This window comes from Paroedura picta, chromosome 2 (assembly GCF_049243985.1).
Source record: "Paroedura picta isolate Pp20150507F chromosome 2, Ppicta_v3.0, whole genome shotgun sequence".
In the NCBI taxonomy this organism is placed as follows: domain Eukaryota; kingdom Metazoa; phylum Chordata; class Lepidosauria; order Squamata; family Gekkonidae; genus Paroedura; species Paroedura picta.
The window spans coordinates 57,338,382-57,355,871 of NC_135370.1; the positions used below are offsets into that span (position 1 = coordinate 57,338,382).

The window sequence follows — 17,490 nt, forward strand, 5'->3', positions numbered from 1 at the left end:
TGTTGGTCTTTTTAAAGGGCGTTATTTGCTTTCTTTTCTTTTATTTAAAGATGTGTTAATTGTAAAAAAGCATTTGTAACTGATCTGTGAAATGATACAAGCCACTTGTGAATGGCTTAGAAGACAAAGGGGGGTGGGGGTCATCAAGAATTAGAATGAAGACCATTCTTGAGTAAATAGTCATTTAATTCAAGCCAGGGCAGTTAAGAGGCCTTTGCTGAGGCCCCTCCTCAGCTTAGCCAGGATATCAGGCTGTTTCCCTATTGTTACTGATAGATATTATTTATAGACCAACTTTCAGAAAAGAATTCTGCCCATGTATTAATTAAAACAATCCAAATGTACAAGTACTTTCTGCTTCTGCTGTTTGGGCTGTGTAATATCTGGTGGGCCCACAGTAACTGGATAGGTCTGTGCTATTTGGTTCACATATTGGTTGTTATTTCTTTTTGCCTAATTTGAATAGAGCTCAAAATGTGCTAAAATAAACACCTGTCACTAAATAAGTTACAACCAGCAGCAGATAAATTAACTTATTTAGAAGAAAAACAGCTGGAGTAAGACCTTTAAAACTCAGTTGAGTTTTCAACCCCAGAGGAGAGTCTTCTATCAATGAGTGGAAAGGAGAAACTAGCTAAAATATTTGGTGCCTAAAAACAACCAAAAAAGCCTCCTGTCAAATCTCAAGGCGGACAGAATTCCATTATTGTGCCACCACTGTAAAGATCTTAATGCCTGTCAGTCCCCACATCACTTGAGACAAGAGAGTAACTGGCGAAGGGCCTCTCTAAACTAAGTTTGATCTTGGGCTGAGCAGCATTATTAGTGTGACAACGACAAATATTTTGAGGGCTGAACAATCCAGGACCTTTTCCTCCAACTTAGATTACAACGTAGACTTTTGAGGTCTTCAAGTCCAGGGTCAGCCAAGGTCACAGCACAAGGGCAGGTACTGCACACCTGGAAGAATTCTGAATTAGGTTGCTGGGTAACCCCGTATTTAAATAGCTGAATGGTCCTGGGCTTCCCTACTCCAAGTAGCTGATTGTGTAGGTAAATAGAGAATCCCAAATGCACTGCTCTGGCCTCCTTGAAGAAGAGGTAGAGATAAAATGTGACAAATGCCTCATGTTAAGGGGAGTGGTATGTTTCCTCTTCAACAAGGTTGAAACCTACTCTTCTTGCAAAGAGAAAGGCAGCTTCTTTTGATTCACAGGCTTGTACCATAACCTTGCTGCCTAATTATATCTTGGCCATCTCTGTAGACATACCGCTGCTATAAACCTAACATATTTTTTAAAAGCCCTAACAAATGCTCCTTAGGTACACAGAGTGGGATCTCTTTTTACATTCCCTTCAGGATTTCTCTGTTCTTGGGAGCTGTCTGTGCCATATCACAGCCTGCTTTTTGCCATGTCTCAAAGATGAGGAAAGTTCCTGTTGTTCACGCAGCACAAGTTCAGATTCACCCTGTGGTGCAGAACCATCTACATGAATTTTTATTGGGGCGGGGGGGGGGGGGGAGTTATCAGCTGATTTGCGTGACCTATAGTGGACAATTCATACAAAGCCTCTCGGTTCCTGTTCTGCTTTTCAGCTTGCTGTATGTACCAGTAAATCTCAAATTAGTTTTTAAGGGATGTTTTAAAGGCTGCACGTGCCCATCTGTGTTCTTTGCTGTGTGATTGTTTTAAACTTTGGCTTCATCGTACAGTAGTTGAGGAAACTTATTTTTGTATTCATTCAGAAAGATCCCAAGTAGCTTGCCCTGAGTGCACCTGCATTGTTCCTTCCTCTTTCTTTTCAGGGAAACAGTGTTTCTTAGTTCTGCGTCAGCAGCAATTCAACGTCCAAGCTCTGGTGGCTGTGGGGGACCATGCAAGTAAGCAGATGGTAAAGTTTGCTGCCAAGTAAGTGTGCAATTATATCCTGTTATCACAGTAAACAATGGTGGGAACCCTTGCTCCCAGGGGTTGGGACCATTTTCACACATCCACATAATGCTGTGTTTGTTTTAAAAATGTAGTTATTTAAATTGTCACTTCACTGCAGTGCTGAATGCCTGATACTTACAAAAGATCAAATGGCTTGAAGTTCATTCAGAGCTGCCAAGGAGCATTCTGTCTGCAGACAACTTCCATTTACTTTCAGGCTAGCTAGCAGAAAGCTTGGCAGGCTGAACTTGGAGACATTTTGTGGCATGGGGGGGCCAGTAAAATCACTTCAGTATATGCGATTTTCACTGTCTAATGTTCTGACGAATGAAAATAGAAAAACAGTATTGTCATTCTTTTTCTTGGGCTGAAAAAGTTAAAAACATAATTTATGCATAGTCTTACTGCTACTAAAAAGTGTTGTTTTTTGTTTCCGCCTCCAATTTTTGTTTTAGTTTTAGCAAGAACATTCTCAAAGCTGCTTGTTTAGCCAATAATTTTCACATGGCTGTATTCAGTACCAGTTAAAAGGTTCCAAACAGAAAACGTTTAAAAGGAAAGCATCTTATCCGAGGTAGGCTGAATAACATCTGGAACAAAAGCAGAAACTTATTTTGATTGAGTTATATTGGTCTATACCAGGGGTAGTCAAACTGCGGCCTTCCAGATGTCCATGGACTACAATTCCCAGGAGCCCCTGCCAGCGTTCGCTGGCAGGGCCTCCTGGGAATTGTAGTCCATGGACATCTGGAGGGCCGCAGTTTGACTACCCTTGGTCTATACTGTGTCTCCCAAGTCAGAAATAAGGAAAGATGACATTTTCATGTATTTGGTCTTCACCCAGTGGTTTCATTGTTAAAATGGGGGGGGGGGGGGTGACCATGAAATGCATTATCTCCTAACCTTGGTCCATCATGTAGACCAGACAGATCATCGTCCATCTTCTGTGCAGTCCCACATGGGGGGACTGCACATGAGCAGGCCTGCCATTGGATAGCTATTTACAGCTAAAAGCCTCTAGAGGGCATTGTACAGCAGAGTCAGAAGTTTGTTACCAACTAGGGACACGTACTCCTGCACAGCAGTGCCCTCTTTACCTTCAGTTCCTCTTTTGCTGCCAAAAGCGTAGCCTGTGATTTAGAGTCACTAGCTATTAGTGAGGGAAACGTGTTCAGATTGTTTGGAATTATATTGGCTTCTGAGTATCTTCCATGACTGAAGACTCTTATCAAGAAGTGCTCCCAATGTGGAGCAAAGGTGACCAGACTAACAAGCAAAACTTTTGTCTGGGTGAAGAGGGTAATGTAAGGCCTGCTTATGCTTCACCCCCCAAACTAGGGGGTTAAAGTGCTGAAACTCAAGGCAGTTTTATGGGGGGAAACCCTTAATGCTTTGGAGCTTTCGTTCAGCTTGGCCCCAGACAGAGCTCCTACTTCTGCATTGGATTCAGCACACCAAACTCAAGCTGCTTCTGTGCTTCTGGCAAAGAAGGCTAAGAGCCAAGCAAAGGAAAAGCACAAAACAACTCATCAGGAGATCCTCACTGGCACTTCTGAGCCAGGATCTGCCTTGCAGGAGAAGCCCAGAACCCCTTCTGTGGGTCCAAGCTCTCTAACTTCGTCTATCTCTAATGGGGATGGAGATACTGGCTTATCACAGGGCCAGAGTCCACCTGTCTGACTTGGAATAAATGACCATGTTTCCGTGGGCTCGGCCTCAACTGCCAATACCTTCACATCCCTACATGATGTTACCAGGTTATCTGGAAGATTGGGAAGACAGGTTTTTAAGGCCCAGGGACCTTGTTGGGTATCATCACCCTTGTTGGGTGTAGTCGTATCTTCTGCTCAGGACTCTCTTGCACAGGCTGTGTTCTCTTCCTGCAGTCAGAACAAACGCTGATTGAATCCAAAGACTCCCAACAGAACGTCAGACCTGAGTCCTGATGAGAGGGTAGGAAAGCTGTCAGCTCTGTCTCCTACTGTATCTCTGTATGTTTGGAGAACAGATGATTTCATATGGCCCAGTTGCTTGAGCTTGAAGTAGTTTCTTTGAACACAAAGTGAAAAACAAGATTTTGAGTCACCTATTCAAAATCTCCTGGGATTATTGCTTTCCTGGTCTTGGAGGGCCTTGAGAATGTTACATAGGAACTATGGCAAAAACCTGCATCCTTTCAACCTACCTCCAGAAGGGAAGAAAGTTCTGCACACAGAGACTATTAAGTTTTCTAAACAGAAGATTAATGTGGGCTGGCATTTTACAGATTCAGCTGAGAGGTCTGAGAAGAAATCGATTTTTTCTTTGGGGGTTTGAAATGAGCAAGCCCTTCACTCCCAGCTTTAAATTTCTCCCCCCTTCCTTTGGCAGAGAATAGGAAGGAAGGAGAGAAGTCAGTTCAGTTGCTTTCTAGGCTCACTTCAGCTACCTCTTAAGAAATGCTAATAGATCTGGCTAGAACCAGTTGGAGGGTCCTCTTCCTCCACCATTAAGCAGGAGGGAAAGACTTGAAGTTGTTAAGTACTAGAGAGACTTCAGGAAGGAATTCCTGGAGATCTTCAGGAAAAGGCTCCTTGACCTTGCCTCACCTGGATGGGGGAAAAGATGTGATAAAACTCTGGGGAGCAAGGAGGAAGGGCTCTCTGGTGTGCTGAGTCCATCACAGCAGACAGAATTCTTGGCTGAGGTTTGGAGAAAGCAGCCGTGAACCATGTGCTTGCCTGGATTTCTGAAAGAAGCTCCAAGATAATGGAAACTATGTAGAGATCTGCAAGTTACTCAGCTGAGGAGCCTGTTCTATATTTTAATATGTGATAGGGCGGGACAGAAGAATTGTGGTTTACCCATTTCTTTTGGATCCCTTGTTCAATCCGGTGGTGTGCTAAAAGCATGCTTGTGAGCATTTTATTTTTAATGAATAAATACTTTATAACTTTTTATTGCTGGTAGTGGTTCTCTGTACCACATAGACTTCCACCATCTTTGATACGCTATTTTAAAAGGAGGGCCAGGGGAAAGCAAGGCAGTTGACAAGCTGCTGTTCCTCCAGGGGCACACAAGGCAGTAAACTGCCCCTGTAACATAGTTACAGTTCTGATCTTCATGAGATAACAGTTGTCTCAGGTAAAATTTATAGCTTTCAAAGAAATAACTAGTTGTAGCATTTATTTGTATCTTGGTGACGTTTTAAGCATATAGGTCACGTTAAAATCACCTAAATCACAAGTTCAAACATTTATACCTAAAAATTCTTAACATTAATGTACACAGCAAGATTTTTCTCATGATAATATCAACTGTTGCTATAAAATTTCTGTCTATAAGGCTACATACTAATATAACTTATATCCCATGGTTGTTTAAAACTAATTATATCAAAAAAATCATTTGCTAATGGTATAAACCAGCGGTCCGCAACCTTCTGGCTGCCATAGACCGCTGCACCGGAATGGGGGGAGAGGGTGGCCCGGGGCCCCGCGCACGGGCGGCAGCCCCAGCGCAAACACAGACTGCCGGGCACAAACGCGCATGCACGGTAGTCCACGCATGCACGTTTGCGCTGCCGCCATGACAGCGGCCGCGGCTCCCTCTCTGCCCCTCCAGGCCGCCAGCAATTTGGCCGCCAAAGCAGCCGATTAGCTTTCGGCCCGGCAAGCTTCTCTTCCCCCCCCAAAAAAACAAGAAGCTTGCCAGACCGCAAGCTAATCGGCCACTTCAGCGGCCGATTTGCTCGCGGCCTGGCGAGCTTCTCGCTTCGGGGGGGGGGCGGGAAGAGGGAGCCACAGCCCGGCACCGAGGCCTTCGTGGCCCAACACTGGGCCAGGGCCGCAGGTTGGGGACCACTGGTATAAACAAAAGAAAACTGCTTGCACGATTTGCTAGACTCAGTCCTTTTTACAGTGATTGAAAGTATCCAGAAAAGAAAGTAAAATAACTTCTTAGGGTTTTTTCACACAGTATATTGTTTTTCTCATATATAGAAAGGGATTTTGTGGAGGAAGAAGGGTGACATTTGCAGACTTGGTTCTCCATGATGATCTCTACAGATCACATGATACCTCTAGGAAAAACAAAAACTGAGCTGAGGCTGCAGCTTAGTGCACATGATTTACATACAGACCCCAGTTTCAAAGCTGCACCTTAGTGCACATAATTTACATACAGACCCCAGTTTAACTGCTAGGTGTTGGGAAAGTCTTACCAACCTGAGATCTTCAGAGAGGATGCCTGACAGTCAATGCTGAGTTGCTGAGTTGGAGGTTGTAATGGACAATTTGGCACAATACAGTTTTATCTGTTCACTTCCTTTACTTTATGCCCGCCTTTGATATTCCACCTCCACCTTAAAAAAGTTCCCTGTTTTTAAGTTTACCTAGTTATCACACAACTGCAGTTGCATACGTTTAAAACACGAAGCTGACTTTAAAAGATGAGGGGTACAGAAGAGTAGGATACTGTTTTGACTTCAAACCAGGGCTTCAGACCAAACGCAAGACAAAGAGACTGTGCAAGCATGGTACTGTAGGCCAGTAGTCACCAACCTTTTTTTCACCAGGGACCGGTCAACGCTTGACAATTTTACTGAGGCCTGGGTAGTCTTTTGCAGAGGGACATTGCTGCTGCCTGAGCCCCTGCTGCACATGCTTTCCGGCTGGCGCCCCTAACTTCCCACCACCCGCTGGGGGGGCTGCCAGCAGCAGCTGCGCAGTGCCACACCGAGGGGGAGCCCCAGCCATGGCGGCCACCGGAGAGCACCAAAGGTGAGCCGGCGGCAGAGTGGCAGGGCAGCAGCCAGGGAGGAGGATGAAGAGGAGCCATGGCCCGGTACTGACTGATCCACGGACCGGTACTGTTCCCCAAACCGGGGGTTGGGGACCACTGCTGTAGGCTACCAGCCACACCATTATTTTAAATAGGGGATTTCTGCACTTTGCTGTCACAACATTGGAAACGCATGTCATCTTCGCATGCTGTAAACCAACAGCCCAATTACTGATTGCTGAACGCTCAAAAATTCACACTTTGCTGTTCAAGTATTAGTCATGACTTTCTGTTTTAACCACACAGATGCAGCCACAGCTGCGTCAGTGGGAAAAAAATCTGACTACCAATTTCAGATCGCAAGGTGAAACCCACAGGCATCATGTAGTAGTGATTCACTATCATTCAGGTTTCTTGACTGAGACCTTTATTCTCCTTAGCTGTATAAAGTTTTCTTTAATCATTCCATTCTGTACTGTATTATCTCCCTATAAGATCACTTTCAATATATTTCGTCCTAGGTTCAGTGAGTTTCTTTGGTGGCAAAGAGACCTGTACTTCAAATCCAGGGATTCAGTTCTGTTACACGCTAAGCCATGATTTGCAATACGTAAAACAAGCATTGGGTTCCTCTGCCATATCTTCGTCTCTTATGCACTGAGATCCCATGCTCTCCTCACTTTTACAAGCCAAAAATTCTAACCATGACCATTTTTAATATTCCGAAAATTATCCACACCACAGAAGTATCAGAATTCTTAATAGAAAATTCTTTAAATTAACACTTGTCATAGCAATGCTTTTTATCTCTCCGCCTCCTAGCATGCAACTTCCCCTTTATAAAATAATTAGTTCATAGTTCATCTATTTTTTTTCTTTCTGTATTCTCTCTCCCACTTTCCTCTGCCTGGGGCCACACCTGTCTCTCCCCCCTCATGGATGTGCTTTCTCTTTTAAACCTTCTCTTGCTTTGCATCCAACTGACCTTTTTTGTCTCTTTTTGCTCTGCCCTTCCCTCATTGTTCCCACTTCTAGTTTAGTGCATTGCCATATCCCTATCAGTACCTTCCACTTCTGCTGCACTTCATCTCCGCTGCAAATCGACTAGATATGCCCATAAACAATAACTTCCCTGGCAGGCCAGCACAACTTCCCTGGCAGAACAGCACAAACTAGATATCAGAGGCCTGGGTAGAGAGGTGTGTTTTCACAAGGCATTGAAAACCATATAATATAGGTGCCTGGCAAATCGCTAGAGGGAGGTTGTTTCAAAGTCTGGGGGCCACCACAGAAAAGGATCTCCCGCATGTCATTGCCCCTCGGTCAGAGAGGGATGGAACTACAAGAAGGCTCTCTCCTCAAGATCTCAGTGCTCAGGCAGGGAGAAGACGCTCCTTCCAATGACCGGGTTTAGGGATTTATATATTAACATCAACACCTTGAATTAGGTATGGTAGCAAATAGAGAACCAGTGTAGAACTTTTGAAACTGCCGTGATGTATGTCCAGTCACAAATTCTTGTCAGAAGTCAAGCTGCTGCATTCTGCACCAGTTCCAACTTCCAGACCATCTTCAAGGGTAGTCTCATGTAGAGCACATTACAGTAGTCCAATCTGGAGGTTACCAAGGGACGGTTCACCATGGCCAAATTATCGCTGTCCAGAACAGGCCGAAGCTGGTGAACCAGTCAGAAATGGAGGAAGGCACTGTTGGCCAACTCAGCCAGATGACAGCAGTGAATCCCAGAGAACAGGATCAACCCCACCCAGAACCAGGTGCTCTGTAACTTTCTGGACCTGGGACCCCTTGACACATAGAACCACCATCTTGTCTGGATTCACTCAGCTTTTACTTCCACTAAGCGTTGCATCGCTCAGACAGATGAACCTAAGTGAACCACTGACATCTGCACAGTCTGGCTCCATCATTCTCCCTGGGATCAAGAAAGTTAACATCTAGTCTAAATGAATACTGTGATGGAGGTTCCCTGTGTTTTAGTCATGAAAAATAGTTTCCCCCGATTCCTATTACTCATCTCTGGCATATATAATGACTTAAGCTGGAACAGTTCCAGTCATATTGTGATCCAGGCATCTACATCACCAACTGAAGTTTTTGGACAGCTCATCTTGAAGCAACCCAGATAAACTTTCAACTTCAAGCATCTCAAATATAAGCATAAGAACAGAAGTCCAGCATGATCTAAATTTGCAGGCACACAAATCATGTCTTCAGTTTCTTTACAGGGTTTGTGTGTGTGTTTGTTATTTAAAAAGATGAGTAAAGATTTTCTTAAATTTAGAAACTTGTAACTAGTATCGGATCCCTTCAGCTGCGTTAATTTAGCACTTCTAATTAGAGCTTCAGATAAGTCTGGTAAATTGGTAAAATCAAATGGTAGTTAAACCCACAGAGTGTTTAACCTAGTACATATTAGGTTAAGCATCAGCTAATCAATGCTGAAGCAGCTTCACAAGCCAAACATTACGCCAACTAGTAATTGATTGGGACGATCTCTTAGGAATACTTTCTTGGCTGTCAATCTGATGCTGCCTAAAATGGTTTCTTAGGGCAGGGAAAACTTAAACTGAGAAATGTTTTTACATTGCTCAGGCTCCAACAAACACCACCAGAGATGGTTGACTAGAAGTATTATAGTGTGCACTATAACCTATTATTTTGCCTATTGGCGATAGTAGCTTGTTCCAGTGCACAATAAAGATGAGAGTTTAAGCTATAGATCCAAAGACAACACACATTGTAAAGTAGCCAAATATGGTTTGATAGGCATCAAGTCTTGCTAATTCTTTTTAATGCATGCAGCTAGTTATAAGTTTGTCAATAGATAAGGATAGCTGTAATATGGCACTGGAAGTGTGCTTTATTATAAAATGGCTATTTGTATTTTTAGGAATACTGACATGGTATTCCTAGGACCAAAGCAAAGTAAATTACAACTAATACAATTTCTTTAGAACAGCTTATCCATGACCAGTAGCTCTGGATAAGGAACAAAGGGCTAGTTAAAAGAACACAAAGGTATAGAGTTGCTGCTAAATGAACATGTCAGCACCCTCTGACGACTTGAAAGATATCCCCACTGCCTTCACTATTGAGCTACACCTGAAAAGCCTTGTACACTTTTCTCCAGAACTGGCTCAATATCTTTTTGCTGTAATTTAGTAGAAGGGCTAAGAAAGAAAGCAATTGATTGATGTCACCAGTAAGAAAGGTTACACTAAGCCTTGAACATTTTAACTGTCTCAGATTCAGTGGAGGGAAACATCAGCTAGAATAAACAAGCAAGCATGGCCGATGGTCACCCACACAAATTCGGCTTGACCGACAAGAACTTGATGCTGTGGAAGAAGCATTCTGTTGAAATGGGTAATAGCAGTTGATAACAAATGGGCTTAAAATACTTCAGCCTGTTGTTCTCAGCAAGCTTTGAAAGTAACAAGATTGCCTCTGGCCACCCTGTGATTGTGGGTAGACCAAGCCAGAAGAGCAAAAAGTGACCTAACCTGCAAGCGAGTCTGATCAATAGCAGTATTTGAGAACCAGAAGCCAGAGGCCCAACTACTTTAGGCTTCAGGTAGACCACATAGACTCCTGTGATATGAAACACAGAAGTAAAAAAGGATCCAGGAGAACTGAACAAACTGAACCATCTCCTGCCACACAAACATCTGCAAAATCAATATCTTGTAACTGCAGAATATCTTACACTTTCACTACATGGAGAATGCACTGTAGTGCTGTGTAATTACATAGTATTTTGATATGGAAATTTGCTATTGAGGAACAAGTATGTATTAAAACATGGGCAACAAAAGAGATGAACTACAAACATATTCAAGCAATAGCCTGCATCCTCCTTCATGAACTTATGAATAAAGTTATAAATGTATTTATGAATTCAGTGGTCTGATCCGCCTTTTTAAAAACACATATACACACAGTGTGAAAACATTTTTGCATATATTCACTGGGTCTCAACCTGACCTCCTCATTGATATACATCGATAATTTTGAACTTTTCCATATGCAACACTGTGACATGGGCGGCAGCCCGCCCTAACAGAACCTCAAATATTAAATCAGCCTGTTAAAAGTGTTTTGTGTGCAATGAGAGTACATTAATCCTTGCTCCACAAAAAGTTATGTAAGTTTTTTGTTATGTAACAACACTAACAAGAGGAATTATTATTTATTCCACTGTGGGAACTTGTACAGAAAGTGGCAAAACCCAATGTCACCTCAGGTGCTCTTAGGTTCTTTCCATAGACAACAGATGTATTTCTCATATAACCAGATGTTCACAACTGTTCTTGGATCTTTCCCTTTAAAAAGTTTAGAGACCCAAAATATATGAACCAAAAACAAGGCCTCTGAGTCATGTATGTATACACCAGTCCTCAGAAATCATCAATTAAAACATGATGGAATTTACTGATTTGGATACAAGGAATTCTTGAACAGTTTAATTCCCTTATTTTAAAGCAAGATGAAACAGATAGTAAAATAATAAGACAGCTTTAATTAGCTTGATTTTCTCTTAAGATATACTTATTTTTTAAGGTAACTCATAATATAAAAGGAGCTTGTATAGTCTGTCGGAAAACTGAGGCCCAAGTTTAGTTACGCTCAAAAGCCCATAGAATCATGCCCCCAGGTTCTACATACCCACAAGATGAGTTGTTTTCCAAAGGGAGTTTCAACATATAGGTTTGGGAAGTGTGCACAAGGAAAGCCTGCAGTTATAGTCAAAGGCTTGGATCATGCCTAGAGGTTCAACAAGAAGAAGGGGACAATTTTCCCAATTCTCCTCTGAAGGAGACTTCAGACTCCCTTAAACTATTCCAGAGGTCTCTCATCAGCAGGACTTGGGGGTTTGGGGAACTGCAGCAGGAAGAGAGAGATGAGAATGTTGTGCTGCATGGATGGACATACTTAGATCTATGGACATTTCAAGTCAGATCCAAGCTAAAGCCTTACTAAGTATGTGCAAGCACTAACATCCAAGGAGAGAAGATGCCAGGATTATGATCACAGACAACAAAAACAACTCAGAGGCTTGAGAATAAAAGCCATGTTAGTCAGTTACTTTCAGGTAAACAGTTACAAATTCACTTTGCATGGATTTGCTAATTTGTGTAAGCGCCCATTTTTATCTTCAGACTGAGCTCATAAAGGAAGTTTTAAAAATAATACATTTATTTGGCCATAAACTGCAACAGGAAGTAATGTATCAACTATCAGTACAACACAAAATCCTCAGAGATTTTGCTGAAGCTAAGCGTATTAACCTATTAACTGTTCAGAGCGGGGTGGCCTGAGAACCACCATCAGCCAAGAAGAAAGTCAGGAAAAAAATATTATAGAGAGAATAAATCTAAAATGTACACTACTTGCATAGTTTCATATCAGATACATCCCCCCTATTGAGATAATGACATATCTATACATTTGATGTTACTTTGCAAGGCCTATAGCTGTTTCAGCTGAGTTGAATATAGAAACATCGGTGTGATTGTAGGAGGGGAAAAGAAAGTAACAATTCTGAGTTGATATTGAAATCAAGAACTGTCATCTTGTTATTTATTGAACTGTTCTGTAAGCTTTTTGTTTTCACCAATGTAAAAGTATCCTACAAAATATGCATGGTGTTTAACTAGAATATATTCTGCATTAGGGGGGGAAATTGTAACTGAGAAACAGCCAGCCAGACAAATTACTTGTTTTGATTGTGTAAGTCAGTGGTCCCCAACCTTTTTATCACCGGGGACCACTCAACGCCTTTTACTGAGGCCCGGTGGGGGGGGGGGTAGTTTACTCCTCTACTCTCAACCACTGCCCTAATGCTCTCTGATCGCTATGGTAATGTTTAAACATCCCTTCAAAATAAGATACAGACACGCCACAACAATGAACATAAGGAACATTTTATTTTCATGGAAATTTTAACTCATGACAATGACAAATCAATGAAGTAAAGGGCCGGGGGGGGGGAGAAAGCATCCTTCGGGGCCCACCTCCAATTAGTCAAAGGACCACATGTGGTCCGCAGCTCACAGGTTGGGGATTGCTAGTGTAAGTGACAGAGATGACAAATTAGTAATCAGTAGCAAAATACACAACTTTGTTAGAAAAGGTCCTAGAACATAGATTGGAACAGGAGATATAATAGATGCTTGACATGTACGCCATTTGGTGACACTGACTGGTTCAAAATAGAGAAAGGGTTGAACTACGGCAGTATTCTTTTCCCCTTCCTATTTAACTTGTATGCTGAGATCATTATGAGAGAGACTGAGCACAAAGAATCAAACACTGTAGTTAAGATTTCAGAAAGGAATATAAATAATCTTTGGTATGCCGATGACACTACCGTCCTGTCAGAAAGTAAGGAAGCCCTAGAACAGCTGATTACAAAGATCAATGAAGTAAGTAAGAAATCTGGCCTTTTCTTAAACACTAAAAAGACAAAAATAATGACCACTGCAAAACACAGACATGTCACAATGACAATTGATGGTGAAGAGATCAAATGCGTTCAAGAATTCATTTTTCTTGGATCACAAATTAATGAGAGTGGTGATGGTAGTATGCTTGAACATCAAATTGCTGTGGGTTGCTCAGCAACAATGAGCTTGAACCAAACATGGAAAAGCAAGGACATAAGCCTGATTAACAAATGTAGATTAGTTTGATCTTTCATATTTCCAACAGCCACTTATGGCTGTGAAAGTTGGACGATGAAAAGATTGGACAAGAGAAGAACCCTGGTGTTGGAGAAGGCTTCTGCAGGTTCCATGGACAGCAGAAATCACAAACAAGGAAATACTACCGTGCATAAAGTCTGATATATCATTAGTAGGCAAAATCATGAAACTCCATCTCATTTATTTGGTCATATCATGTGATCCAACTCAGTGGAAAGAGCAATTATGTCAGGATTGGTCAGTGGAAAAAGGAAACCAGGCTGACAAAGAATGTGGTGGTTGGTGGATCAAAACGGACACTGGCCAGAACATCACACAACTAAAAGAAGCAGTGCAAAATCAGAAATCATGGCAACAGTTGAGCCATGGGATTGCTAAGAGTCGGACTTGACTGAGTAGTTAACATCATCACATCATACTTAGTTTCTGAGGCTTAGAGCCTCTGAATGAGGAGGTTCCCTTTAATCACCAGCCATCAGTCTCCCTTTAAACTTTTTATTCCTGTGGCCATTACTATATCCTCTGACAGCGAATTCCACATTTTAATCACTACCTCCCCAGGCAGTGTATTGGACTATTAAATAACCCAGTAAGTAAATATGTGTTTCTTTTTATCTGGCTTGTATTTATTGCTCATTAACTTCATTGAATACTGGTCTCAAAGTGATCCTTGTGGTGTAAGCAGGCAGACCCTTCCTCACACAGAGGGTAAGTTTGTAGACAGCCATTCATAAACATCCTTCTTTAATATTGCACCAAATATTCATTTGAAGCATACTGCCTGGCCATAATTAGATGTCAGTTGCAAATCAAACATATACTGTCTGCTCCCAAGCAGAAATAGAAATATAGATGCCAGCAAGATGTCAGCTTCCAGGACTTACCTGGATATTCAGATTTGATAAGAATGTAGGGGCTGTTTCACTACTGAGTTCTCTCCATACAAAAGGGATACATATCTTTGGGACAATGGGCTCTCTGAGAACTGGTAATTATTCTTGTCAATTTCTCAAACTTCCCTTCACCCCCAGAGACTTCAGTTTGCAATTCCTAGCAGCCTGCTCCACTTGGATAGCTTCCAATTCTATACTCAGGGGGTCGTCAACAAAATTAATACCTTTAGTTCTTCTCGGGTAAAGCATTCACCATTATTGTCTGTCTCCTGGGAATCTGTTGAGATTTCTCCCAGAACATTGTCCACGCTCGGACAAACTCATCACATGCCTCTTACAGTCATTGTCATACACTGGAAATCTCATCAATGCATTGCTTTAGGGAGTAGAACATCAGCACCAATCTTTGTGTGTGTTCTCAGGCACTCTTTTCATACACCCCATTTGTGTATGGGCCTGCTTCCCTTTTCGTAAACCAGTGGCCATTTTGATGCTGAAATCCACAGACCTATTCATATCGTGAACATTAACTTTTGCTTCCCCCCCCAAAATGCTAATCCTCTTAACCCCCTTGTTTTCCTTAAACAATCTTGTGTGTGTGTCTTGCATGTTTTGTGTGCTTATTAGTACTGCTATAATTCAATCTAATGAAGAAAACTCCCTATTTACACCATCCTGGTTTAAGTTTCTCAAGGGAACATCCCAGTATACATAATTGGGGATCCCTTAGTTACCTGCCTCTCACTGTCCCAAATAAAATCACTAATTTCTTCCAATTTAAGTAACAGTGGGATCTCACTGTTCATTACCCTCCATTGTATGCACTGTCCATTTATTTATACTCTGTTTCCTGTGGTTTAACAAATTTTAAACCATGCTCTTGTTCAGAATTATAACATGTCTGTCAATATTATTTTCAGTTCTCCCAAAGGTACTATATTATTAAGGCTCAACATGTTGTTCAGTAAGTCCACTAGCAGGCAAAACAATAATTCTTGTTCCTCTCTCCCACTCCTTCGTCTATGACTACAGTGGTTGGATCTATACATTTTCCAAAAAAGCTTTCATCCCAAAACATTTTCTGCCCGAGATTAGTCCTAGGATAGCAGGCAGTACATGTGGGATAGGCAGGAGGGCAAAGGTGGCACTTTGCTATGAAAGGATTTTTCTCTTATTCTCTCTCAGGTGTTTAAGGGAATTTGAACCTGATCTTGGAATTTGCCAAACTCAAAAACAGCTACTGTGAAAAAGGCACCTTTAGAAGCAGAGAAATCGGCATGAATGTTACCAAATGGCTAAATCCGATACTTATTAGTTCTCAGTGATTATGAGGAATAAAAGGGTTTTTTTTAGTATTTGAACAAGACTGTCAGAATAACTATTCCAGCTCTCTTTTGTTTACCAACATTGTATTAATCCTGTTGCAATTTAATTTTTAAGTTCAGTATGGTCTGCAAGCTGCTTTAAGCACATCTGGAAAAAAATTATATTCAGATAGGGAGGCTGCATTGTGCCTGTCATAACATGTGTTTGATATTTGTGAATTCAGTTGACATTTTAAGTCTGTGCCTCAAGGTAGCTGCAAACCACCACTAAGCAGGAGGTCATTTATTCTCTGTTAACAAGAGTCTAGTAGAATGTTACTGATGCTTGTGTGTACAGTAACATGTAGACTGGCAAATAAATGTCCTCCACGTGATGTGTGTGGAAAGATTTTGATTGAGAACCAGAGAAGGGAAAGGGGCTAAATGATAGAGCATCTGCTTGGTGTACAGAAGGACCCACGTTCAATCTTCTGTTAAATGGATCCATCAGTAGGTGAAGTGAAAGACCTCTGCCTGAGACCCTGGAGAGTAGCTGTCAATCTGAGGAGACACGGCTGACTTTGATGGATTCAGCATATGGCAGCTTCACGTGTGAGCTTTGATTTTGGATATGGAAGGCCCAATGTCAAATCCTTGCTCATCCATGAAGCTCACGAGGGGGCCTTGGCTGAAGTGGTCTTAACCTGCCTGGATTGAAAACTGCAATAGAAATTAAGTTTTTAAAAAGTTGAAAGAAGCTATGAGAAGCTTGGAATGGCACCAGGCCTTCCGGGTACATTTTCTTCATTCCTTTTTGAGATGAGATTTCTGACCTTTTTCACTTGAGGGAAGATGCCTGTGCACCCCCCCCCCCCAAAAAAAAAGATAATCACATGATAAATAATTTTGAGTTTTAAAGTATACCTCACATTGTTCCCTTAATGCTTTTCAGTGCCTTAGTTACCAGAAAAGCCAAAATATACCATTTCAGGTTCACCTCTTGTCTAGGTTTTATCTGTACCTGACCTTAAAAGCTGTGGCTTAAAAACATGCTTGATTATATAATAATCCAGTTGCCTTGCTCATTGGCACATAGTTCATTATTTCTTATTTAACGCTTCCCAGGCTGATGAGGTAATAATTGACTCTGAAATGCTGAAGGAAAATCTTCATAGCTCCCTCTTTTCAGCCTTCCAGCCCAGGTTAATTTATCACAGCTGAGAAATTATTGAGAAAAGACCTCTTTTGTCCTCCTTAAGGATGTATTCTAAATATATTTGACAACACGCTCCATTCTTTTGTGTTAGCTCAGCGTTTAAATTAAAAACCAGAGTTTTATGGCTGTCTTCATGGAACTTCAAAAATGCAGTGTGCTGACATTATCAAAATGATTATTTTATTTTATTGACAGCATTAACAAAGAGAGCATTGTTGATGTTGAAGGTGTTGTGAGGAAAGTGCCGCAAAAAATTGGAGCCTGCACTCAGCAAGATGTCGAGCTGCACGTTCAAAAGGTAAATGATTTTTTTTCATAACACATTTAAAATGTGCCATAGTAGGTAGAATTTTTTCCACCATTTCTAAGGGTGATTTTTCAAGAGTAGTACTGTTTTAAGCACTCGTGCAGGCAGGTTAACACCCAGGCAAATTCATTGAATCGGATACAATGCAAACTGAAATATCTATGGAGCAGTTCTCTGCTTTGTAATAATAATATTTATGTATTTATTTATTTGTATCCTGCTTTTGCATCATTAAAATTATATACAGCATTAAAATTATATAGAGAATTAAAAGACGAAAAACATTTACAATCTTGTTAATGCCCCTTGAAATAATTTGCCAGATCCTGGGCGGGGGGGGGGGGGGTGCT

The 17,490-nt window shown here is 41.6% G+C and overlaps 1 protein-coding gene across 1 annotated transcript in view; it reads left to right on the forward strand.

Moving 5' to 3' along the window:
• The window catches only part of DARS1 (aspartyl-tRNA synthetase 1), a 59,976-nt gene that overhangs the window by 16,225 nt on the left and 26,261 nt on the right, over positions 1-17,490 (forward strand). The window contains exons 4-5 of the mRNA XM_077320197.1: positions 1,808-1,910; positions 17,029-17,131. Coding sequence (XP_077176312.1) covers positions 1,808-1,910; positions 17,029-17,131 — 206 coding nt within the window. The remainder of the gene's footprint in view (positions 1-1,807; positions 1,911-17,028; positions 17,132-17,490) is intronic.